Source organism: Cnephaeus nilssonii (assembly GCF_951640355.1).
Source record: "Cnephaeus nilssonii genome assembly, chromosome: 9".
Classification (NCBI taxonomy): domain Eukaryota; kingdom Metazoa; phylum Chordata; class Mammalia; order Chiroptera; family Vespertilionidae; genus Cnephaeus; species Cnephaeus nilssonii.
The window spans coordinates 63,138,841-63,149,902 of NC_137080.1; the positions used below are offsets into that span (position 1 = coordinate 63,138,841).

Sequence of the window (11,062 nt, forward strand, 5' to 3'; positions counted from 1 at the left end):
GGGGCCTGCTCTCAGCTGCCTGGAATCATCATCCACTTGCAAAGGCATGCCTCACTCTCAGGCTTTCCCGGCAAGAACAGATACACGTTTATTGCCTGGGAGGACATCAACCAGCTTTGTGTCAAACTAGCAATCTTATTCTAATATTCCTTTTTGTTTTTCAAGTTGCCTATAAATAGTTCCTCTGAGTGTCTTTTTTTTTTTCTTTCTTACTTTTTTTTTCTGTTTATCTCCCTTGATTTTACAACCTTCTCCCTACACTCTCAGGTTTCAGTCATGGTAGGATTCAGATTCTGCCTATGTTTGTTTGACTTAGACTTTTACTTCATTTATTCGGTTTTCCTTTGCAATGAAATTCCATCTTACACACACATTCATGCAAGCTCCGAGCTATATTTCAAGGAGTGAAGAAAAACCAAACTTGTCTTCCTTTCAAAGTTTCTTTTTGAAACAATTTTATGTTCTACTTCATTAATTAATGAGTTGAATAAATTTTGCACATGTTTAAAAAAAAACACAATTCTTTAGATAGCAAAGGACAGCTGTTCTCATTTTAAGGTTTCTAAGAATCACTTGTGGTGAGTGCGTAAAATAAAGTTTAGATGGCCAGACCTTACCCATGCCTTGAAGGGATGGGTGGCCACAAATCTATATTTTTAATAAGTACGTCTCGAACTTTGAGAAACACAGCCACAGAATTTAATGTTAAAAAGGCTCCCACCCCTGATGCAGAGCCATTAGTCCATAAAGAGCAACTCCCCCTTGAACTGAATTAAGAAACTTACACAAAAATGCAGGTAAGCATTTTAAAACTCCTTAGTTAGCCTTATTTCCTTCCATATAAAAAAAAATCAACGTTTGCAAATATATCCTCAGTCTTACACACAGTCCTCCAGATGTTAGGAAAGTTTCCTAGAGTATAATGGAAATAGCACTGGGCTGCCAATGTGGGGACCTGCAATCGGCTTCCACCCATGAGCGATTTCACCTTGGGCAAGTCACCCGACACCACACCTCAGCCTCCTCAGCCTTAAATTAGGTGATTGCATTGCCTTATCTCTGAGGTCCCATCCAGCTTGAAAATTTAAGAGCAGAGCTAGCACTGTGTCTTGGGATTCTTTGGATTCAAATTATATTTCATTAGATCTACGACTAAACTCCTACCAGCAAACACGAAAATGATTTCAGAGGAAGATGACTGATACAACACTGCATTGATATGGCAAAGTAAAGCAAACAAAAACTATTTCATGCTTTTCCAGGCAGTAGAAAAACCTTCCAATCCAGAACCAACAGAACCAACTTCTAATTCAGGCTTTACCATTTACTGTATTAAGTCAGGAAAATTAATTGTTCTCTCTTAGTCTCAGTGTAGTGCCTTTTTCATAGGGTTATTGAAATGAAATATTGTGCAGAAAGTCCCTGGCACAATGGGGAACCAAAAAATTAACACATTAAATCCCTTCCCATTCTCTCCTAGTGATGTGCCTTTTATAGAGTTCCCAGTCCAAGATCGTCGCAATAGGCGATTAATAATTGCCTCGGACATAATGGTTGCAATTCTCTTCTAATAACAACAGCTACCATTTTCTTAAATAATTCCTATGTGTTAAGGGCTTTAAAGATGTTAGCTCACTTAATCCTCACAATTACTGTGTAATTGTAAAAGGCAGGAACTACCATTCTTCAGATGATAAAACTGAAGCCTGTTGAGATCACGACTGCCCAATGCCACACAACCACTAATGAAGGGGCATTCATGTCGCCTGGCTCCAGAACCCAAGCACATCAGGCACCACCTACCTATTTATACATATCACACACAATAGCAAAGACATGTGAATGAAGAGCCCACACTCTTGAACAATAATTCTCACGTAACTACAAGTTTAGACTGAGTCCTACTAGCAAAGCTGCCTGTGTAAACCTGTCCTGGGAGATCCGCCCACACACTATACTCATTAATCTACTCTCATAAAAACCATGGGGCTGATGTTGATCTATGAGTTATGAAATGTATGATCAGGAGCTTTGTTTTCACCAGAAAGCCATCCAAACTGAATTCGATGAATTTTTTTTTTTTAAGTTTTCAGCTAATACCTCAATTTAAGAACTATTGATTTCCTACCCTTACTGGATCAAGATGGAAAATAACATACCCCATAATCAATGTGGAAAAGATAGAAACAATAAAAAACAAAGAAGAATTTTTAATTCTTAAAAAAATAGAAGGTAAACACCCCCTTGACGCTCCAAGATTTTAGGGCAAAAAGAAAAAGCAAGTTATTAAAGGATACAGACACACTCAGAAAACACACCTCACCCCAACACGTCAATGAGAAGATGGAAGAAGTCTTGGCACCACAAATAAATGGTGCCTCCAGACCAGAAGGCACTCACCAGGAGATGTCCTATTCTTTTACACAATAGAAGAGTAGATCACAAGCGTAGTTCTATTCACTACAGAGATGATAATGATGAGATTGATAATGAAGGTGATGTTGGTGGTGGTGATAATGACAAGTACACCTGAATGTATGAATATCACCACTAAAGGTACATTAATACATCTTTAGAGAACTGTTTAGTAGAAACACTTTTTCTAACGGGCTTGGTTGCTCAAAAAACACACCCATAATTGATCCCAAATAAATGTAGAATGCATTACAAATGAATCAATGAACTCTAACTAATCAATGCTGCTGGCCCCAAGGATAAAAATGCAAACAACATTTTCCCCATGTCTGTCAAAAAATAAATAAATAAATGAACTCTTCCTTGAGGACAAGCCATGCTTTTTTGCCCTTATTCTACAATAGGAATCCTTTAGCTATTACTTTTTCTGACACAAATTAAGCAAGAAACGCATTCTGGTTATGGTGAAACACTGCCCTGCTCCAGGAATTTCTAAGACTAGGACCATTAGAAAAAGCCACTCAGAAACAGTTCCCATCCTTAACCAACTCTGCTAGAAGATGAATCTTTATTAAAATCAACCTTTTCTTAGAAGGCCTAAGAAAGCGATGAAGTAATCAGACCTAAAATGTATTTATTTTTGTTTATGTAGTTAAGAATAAAAATGAATCCTAGGAAGATCCAGACCCCATTAGTTTAGAAGTCCTCTTTTATCTACATATAGTTACAACTGGAAAAGTCAGATAAAGCAAAGGATGTGAAAACAAGAATGAAGAAATGTCTTGATCCTTAACTCCTCACATTCCAGGAAGCATCTGCTCTGAGAACAATGACTCACAGCCTATGATAACAGAATAACATTCTCCTGTCAAAGAGGGACCAAGCTCCCAGCAATGGTGTTTTCAATGAAACTGTGTATTAACAGTCAAAAAACAGCCCCTGGAAGAGCAAATTTTCTCTTTCTTTTTCAAAAACCCATTCTGCAACCAGGATAGCGTTTTCCCACCCAGTCTTGGAGCACTTTAGCCTTCCCAGAGGCATGTGACAGACTCTCCTCCCAAAAGAAAAATCTAAGAATAAAGTTAAAAACCAAGCCACAATAACATGCACCCCCAGAAAGGAGACTGATCATGGAAATTGCAGAAAAGACAATGCAGGGGAATAAAAGTATGCAAACGTCCAAGCAAAGTCCAAATATTTGTCAAAATAATCCAAATTTGCAATACAGAAAAACTGTCACACATGTAGAGCCAAAATAATAATTCTTAATAAATAATAATAAATGTGGAATTACCTTAAATATTGTCTACTGTGACTAAGTATTTTAATATTTTCTTTAGCCATTATTGTAAAACAAGGATTCATTCATTTTTAGAAATAATGGTTCAATAATGAAAATAGAGGTCTGTCTTCATGTAAAAAAGAAATGATGCTTCCTGCATCTTCTTCTTCAGTATTATTAAATTATATATTACTTATAATATTAACAGCTGTTGTTTACTGAGTGCCTAACAGGTGCTAGATACTTATTTTAACTTGATAACTGCCCTGGGAATTAAATTTCATTATTCCCATGTTACAGATGAGGAAATTGAAGCTCAGAACAGTTAAGTAATCTGCCCAAGATCACACAACTAGTGCTAAGACTCAAACTCAGAACTTAAGCTCTAACCAACGTTTCTTTTTCCAGGAAAACAAAACTTCCCTTTTTCCTGACATTCTCCTATGAAAGATAAAGTGGCCTAGCCCCTGCACACATTACCTCTTCCTGACTCCCATCCCAAACATATACACCTAGTCAATCAACTTCCAGTGGAGAAAGAACCACAAACATAAGTCAACTTTGATTTTATCTCATTTCATGATGCTATTAATTCCTCTATGCTGGTAGAGGATAAATATTTATACAATGAATTGTGGTGGAATCCCATCCATCCTTCATTATGTGCCCTACAACATTTTTTTAATATAACTCTTAACATTTATAGGAATTTGTGCCTCAATTTCTGGCCACTGACTAAATCTAAACATGCTTCTGGTTAACAGTGTTTATATTTAGGTGGTAGGATTATGGGTGATTTTGGTTTATTTCCTTTACTTCCAGTGTTTATCAGGTTGTAAGTACTGACCATATATTACTCTTTCAATTAGAAAAATATACAATAAATGTTATTTTAATTTAAAAATATTTAAGTATTTACCCCCTAAAAAAATTTATTTTTCCCTTAGTATTGAAAAAGAAGACATTCATTGACCCAATTTAATCCTGGGCCAGGTAAGAACATAAACTTGAAACAAGAGATGTAGGTTCTTTTATAAATGGCTCCCACTTTTACATTATCATTTTGTTACTTTAAAAATTAAGAAATATTTCATAAAACTGGATTTTAGCTCTTGTGTTGCTCTTCTTTTCCTTCCCATAGGCCTATTTAGTAAAGTACTCTACACCCCATAAATATGGTTTAGTGTCAGACTGTTAGCTACATCCATTTCTTCTTCAGGGCACACATTCGCCTACATTCCCCAATCTCCTTTGTAAATGTGGCCATTGAAAGAGGAGCAGAAGTTATATGAGCCACTTCTAGATCTAGCCCATAAAAACCTTCCCACATGAGAAAATCCATGCTCTTCCCCTGCAAACTTGGAAGCTACTTGTTAATGTTGATGGAGCCACAAGATGGAAGGAACCTGGGTCTCTGAATCACCACTTGGAAGAACACCCAAAAACACCATTTTGGAATTTACGGAAGTAACAATTAAAAATATATTACATGAGCCATTCCAAATTTGAGGTTTCACATGGCTTTATTAACATACTAGAGGCCCCATGCATGAATTCGTGCACGGGTGTGGTCCCTCAGCCTGGCCAGCGATCAGGGCCGATTAGGGCCAGCTGGCTGGGGGGAGTGGGGGGGAAGGGACCACGGGAGGTTGGCTGTGGGAGCACACTGACCACCAGGGGGCAGCTCCTGCATTGAGCGTCTGCCCCCGGGTGGTCAGTGCCACATCATAGTGACCGGGTTGACCGGTCATTCGGTTTACTGGTCATAACAGTTGCTTAGGCTTTTATATATATAGATTCCAATTACCATAGAAGAAGGATAAAACTCAATGCTTTTTATCTTACCTTTTTCAAAGACTCCTTCTGCTTCCAGAACAGAGATAGTGCGGTTTGCTGCCATCTTGACCAGCTCTGCCTTCACAGTGACCGGTGAGGGGCTGTGCTCCAGGAGATGCACCCCAATAGTAACATTTCCTCCAGGCCTGATGCTTCCTGGAGCTGTCACCAGAAACCTGGGCCTAAAGAATTCCCAGGAAGAAAAAATCCAAAGTTTTTTATCCTCCCATCACTATTCTTTTGTAATCCTCAAATTTTATAGACAGTGAGACAGACCCCCTATATTGTGCCAAATGCCATTGTTCCAATTAATATTGCCCTGCTGCTCCATTTAGCAGCTGCATTGAAATGCCATTGGAACAATAATTCCCATAAATTAATTTTAATGCAGTAATTCATGTACCACTAGAGTAGAACCTGTGTTATTACTTCCGAACTACAAACAGCACAGGATGAACCTCCATGCAGATGGCTTACACTGGGGCATGCAGAAGTTATTAGCAATGTGCAAGCCTCTAAACTTCTATTTTACAGATGACCTCATCCCAGTGTGACTTTTTTTTTCTTGGCTTAAACACACACACACACACACACACACACACACACACACAGATTTTTCCTGTTTCTTATTCTAAACTTTATGCTTGGGCAGTTGCCCAAGAAAAGATCATCTAACCAATACTACTGATTGAAATATACCATCAGACATTAAACTATCAGTGGTAAAATTTCCAGGTGTAGCAGAGCATAAAAGTTGCTAAAACAGCACTTTCTCTGCCCAAGCTAGGGGTTAGGGCTCAACTACAAAAACCTTGAGGAGTAGGGCACTTTCCAGTATTTGGGTGCCTCCGTGGTTACCTTTCTACAGCGTCTGCACCTTAACCACACATCAGCCACCCAAGACACACTTTGCCCATGCCAAAGGTTGAGAAAAACGAGCACCATTTGTCTTTGAGAGAAGAAGGCAGGCACATTATTTGGGAGCAAGCAGCTGAGAAAATGCAGAGGCAACGTGGACTAAAAATGACTCTCTTTAGAAAGTAGTTAGGGCCGGAGAAACGCTTGAACGACTTCAAGGGTGAAGAAAATAACTATCTCATGGAAAACCAAGCTGAAGGGAACATGGGAAAACCACCAGGCCAGTGCCTGGCTGGGGGCTGCCGCCGCGGGGCCGTTCCACCCGCTGCTGCACTATTGCTGCTCCTCCCGCAGCCCGGACCCCGGACAGCGCTGTCCGCCCCGCGCACCCCGCGCGCCCCGCGCGCCCGCGCTCCTACCCGGGGGCTGCGGCCAGCGCGGCGGTCCACACGGTCCACACGCAGATGAGGTGGGCGGCGGTCAGGAGCTGTGGGCCCCGCATCTCCGCAGCGTCTGCCTGGACAACCGTGGGCTCCTGGGGAAATTCGCGGGCACTGCGGGGTGTGGCTTCCACCTCCTCCCTGATTTTTCCCCCCCTGACTCCAGTTGAACAGTCTGAAATGGGCGCGCCTAAAAGCGGAGTGAGCGATCTAAATTGAGACCGGACTTGGTGGCTCCACCCCTCCCACCCGCACCACAATGGCGCTTCTCGCTGCTCTGGCAAACATCGCCAATCCAGGAGGGTCAGAAAGCGGTCTCTAAATGAGGTCAGCCCAACCTGGGCCCAGCATCCCTGTCCCCCACGGAGCGCACGGGGCGCCCACTTGCCCAGCCCTCCGGGTTCCCCTGGCAGTTTACACTAGCGACCTACCAACGCTGCCAGGAGTGAGTAAACAGGCCCATCCTTGTGAGGAGAAATTCATAGCAGCTATGTGAAGTGGAAAAAAATTAATCATTGTCCTCAGACTATGAGTCAGAATTTTAGAGAAATGGCACACACACACACACACACACACCAAACAGGGGTGTATTTACTGGGTAGTTGTTTCATGTATATGAATGTGCACCAGAGAAAACTTTATTACCTTAAAACAAAAATCGATATATATGTATTTGCCTCACCAGGAAAATGTGGTTTCTCAGCTTATAAAAGAAGAATGCTGGCACGTGCAAGAATTAGGTGTTGCTACTTGGAACTCTGAGAAACAACTGGGGAGATGCTTTATACCTTGGGCTGTGTCTAAACACACTTGCCATTAGAATTGTAAAGCTTGCAGCAATTTGTATTAACTAGGACTCGGGTAGCTCTTCTGTTGGAAAGAAGACTAATGGCCCTCGTGCCCAAGGTTACTGATCTCCAGTTCCTCACTGTCCTGGCTTGTCAGCAGCTCCTTCCCCAGCAATTTGGCACTGCCACCATCCTCAGATGACTCAGGGTTCACCATGACTACACCATAAAGGCAAGGAACGGCCAGAAACTGTTCAAAAACAGGCACATTCAATCCCAGACAACTTAAAGTTTCTAATTCATGGAGAAAAGTTTTAGATAGTGACTTTTTCATATGGGGCAAAATGCAAAAGGAAAAGGGGCAGCAAACGGATGTCTCATGACAAACTTAGGTGCTAAAAGCGGGAAAGTAGCACCTAGACAAACTGTGGTTTTTGAAATCCAGGAACTTACTTTCCTCCCTTTCCTGTTCCACCCATTTTCACCCTGCTGCACAACTTTTGGAGGTCCCTCATGTCCTTATGTCTCCTACAGGCAGCCTATCTTTAGTGGCCAACTTCCTGTACAGGCAGGGCTTGGGTACTGTAAAAAGTATATAAGTGGATCCTTGGGTACAGATCCTGTTTCTGAAACAGCTGTTACTACTAGTCTGGTCTCCTTATCTCTGTTGTTCAGAAAGAAGGACCAGGGACAAGTGTGAACCAAGTAGCAAAGTCTAAATCAGTGCTTCTCAAACTCTACTGTGTATGAGAATCACATTAAACTGCAGACGGATTCAGCAGGTCTGAGATGGGGATTGAGATTCTGCTTTACTTCACCTTTCAGTGAGCCACAGAGTATCTACAGGTAGAGGTAATTTGGGGACACTTTGATGAGAAAAGGAAGCTGGAGAAAATTCTTTTCAAGCTTCATTTTATAAGGTGGATCAACAAATTCAGGTTTATTCTAGAGTCAGGCAAATGTAAGAGGGACACCAAAAAATTCATTGATAATGTTGCATTCCAAGAAGATTTAGAAAGGCTTAGAACCACCTAGTTGTTTTGTAAAATTAAATACATACAGGTTTTAAATTGATGCAACACAGTTATTGAAAAGCTTAACCATGCAGAACTTTAGCCATGTGGATTTTCACAGAGATGAAGCTATGACATGCTTTGCACAGAATAGCTACTCAATAAAAATTAGTTAAAAGAATTAATGATCATGCCCTAGATGGTTTGGCTCAGTGGATAGAGCGTCAGCCTGTGGACTGAAGGGTCCTGGGTTCGATTCTGGTCATGGGCACATGCCCAGGTTGCGGGCTCGATCCCCAATGAGGGGTGTGCATGAGGCGGCAGATCAATGATTTTCTCTCATCATTGATGTTTCTATCTCTCTCTCCCTCTCTCTTCCTCTCTGAAATAAATAAAAATATTTTTTTAAAAAGAAGAAGAAGAAAATAGCTAAAGGAGTTCATCACAAGCAACCAGTATTACAAAAAAAAAATGTTAGAGGGACTTGAGAAGGAGAAGGAAAAGAAGAAGAGGAAGAAGAAGAAACCGAAATATTAATACCATAATGGCAATAACTACATACCTATCAATAATTACTTTAAATGTAAATTGATTAAATTCTCCAATTAAAACGCAGAAGGTGGCTGAATAGATAAGAAAATAAGACCCATATATATGGTGCCTAGAAGAGAGCCACCTCAGATAAAAAGGCATACACAGACTGAAAGTAAAGGGATGGAAAAAGATATTTCATGCAAGTGGAAATGGAAAAAAATGCTGGGATAGCAATACATCAGACAAAATAGACTTTAAAACAAAGGCTATCCAACAAGAGACAAAGAAGGGCCCCATAATCCACTTTGGGATATTTATCTGAAGAAACCCAAAACTAAGTCAAAAGACATATGCATCTATATGTTCATTGCAGCATTATCTATAAACTAGAGGCCCAGCACGCATGAAATCATGCGCGAGTAGCTCACTTCCACTTGCCTCAGCTGGCCGCCCTACCCATCGCCGCTCAGGGCTCGCTGCCCTGCCCACGTTGAGAGCCACTGCTTATTTGGTCGTAACAGCATTACGGTGTGACAGGCAGTGGGCCTTTTATATAAGAGATAATAAAAGCGTGATATGCTAATTAGACTGGACAGCCAGACAACCTTCCGGATGACCTTCCAGACGAAGCCGGGGCTGCAAGGGCGGAGGCAAGCCACTACAGCTGCGAGGGCCGAGCCCCTTGCATGAATTTTGTGCATCGGGCCTCTAGTCTATATATATATAAAACCCTAATATGCAAATAGACCAAACGGCGGAACAACCGAATAACTGGTCACTATGATGTGCGCTGACCACCAGCGGGCGCACACGGTACATGGCGGGCATCGGCAGCAGGCAGCAGAGCGCAAACATGGGGGGCATCGGCTGTGGCAGGATGGTGGAGCAGGTGAGCGGGGGTGCCAGACCAAGGTGGGGTGCTGGTTGCTGTCATCAGGGCAAGCTTCTGGTGGTTACTGAAAATTCTTTGCTCCTGCAACAGCAGTGCCACCGGGCACTCGCACCTGCTGCTGGCGCCGGCCCCAATTGCTCAGCGCCATTAGCGGTGTGAGCAGCAGCTACCAGCCCCAATCGCCCCTCAGGGCTTCTCCATCTCCCCCTGTTCCTGAGGAGCGATCGGGGCCAGCAGCTGCCTCTCACACCCACTGACAGTGCCGGCCCCACTCACACCCACTCCTGGTGCCAGCCCCAATCACTCCGCAACATCAGCGGGTGTGAGCTAAGCCAGCGCCGTCAGCGCGTGGGAGCAGCAACAGCGGGAGCGGGGCTGCTGGCAGGGAACCGGGGGCCACAGTGGGAGGGGCCGGGCAGAGGCATGGAGGATGAGCCGAGCCCCACCTCTGTGCCCACCGCAGCCTCATGGCCCATAGTTCCTTTCAAGGTGCACAAATTCATGCACTGGGCCCCTAGATTATAATGAAGATATGGAAGCAACCTAAGTGTCCGTCAATAGACAAGTGGATAAAGACAAATGGTACAGCCCTGGCTTGTTTGGCAAAGTGGATAGAGCATTGACCTATGGACTGAAGGGTCCCAGGTTCAATTCCAGTCAAGGGAACATGCCTGGGTTGTGGGCTCAAGCCCCAGTGGGGGGTCTGCAGGAAGCAACCAATCAATGATTCTTTTTCATCATTGAAGTTTCTATCTTTCTCTCTCCCTTCCTGTCTGAAATCAATAAAAATATTTTTTAAATATATTTTATTGATTTTTTTACAGAGAGGAAGGGAGAGGGACAGAGAGCCAGAAACATCGATGAGAGAGAAACATCGACTAGCTGCCTCCTGCACACCCCCCACTGGGGATGTGCCCGCAACCAGGCCACACGCCCTTGCCCGGAATCGAACCCGGGACTCCTCAGTCCGAAGGCCGACATTCTATCCACTGAGCCAAACCAGC

General features: G+C 42.7%; 1 protein-coding gene across 1 annotated transcript in view; it reads right to left on the reverse strand.

The window, feature by feature from the left end:
- The window catches only part of CD109 (CD109 molecule), a 118,128-nt gene extending 110,827 nt beyond the window's left edge, over positions 1 to 7,301 (reverse strand). The window contains exons 1-3 of the mRNA XM_079781181.1: positions 7,263 to 7,301; positions 6,811 to 7,021; positions 5,543 to 5,715 (exon numbers count right to left, since the gene is read on the reverse strand). Of these exons, the coding sequence (XP_079637307.1) occupies positions 5,543 to 5,715; positions 6,811 to 6,893 (256 nt within the window). The 5' untranslated portion in view covers positions 6,894 to 7,021; positions 7,263 to 7,301. The remainder of the gene's footprint in view (positions 1 to 5,542; positions 5,716 to 6,810; positions 7,022 to 7,262) is intronic.
- Between the last annotated feature and the right edge of the window lie 3,761 nt (positions 7,302 to 11,062).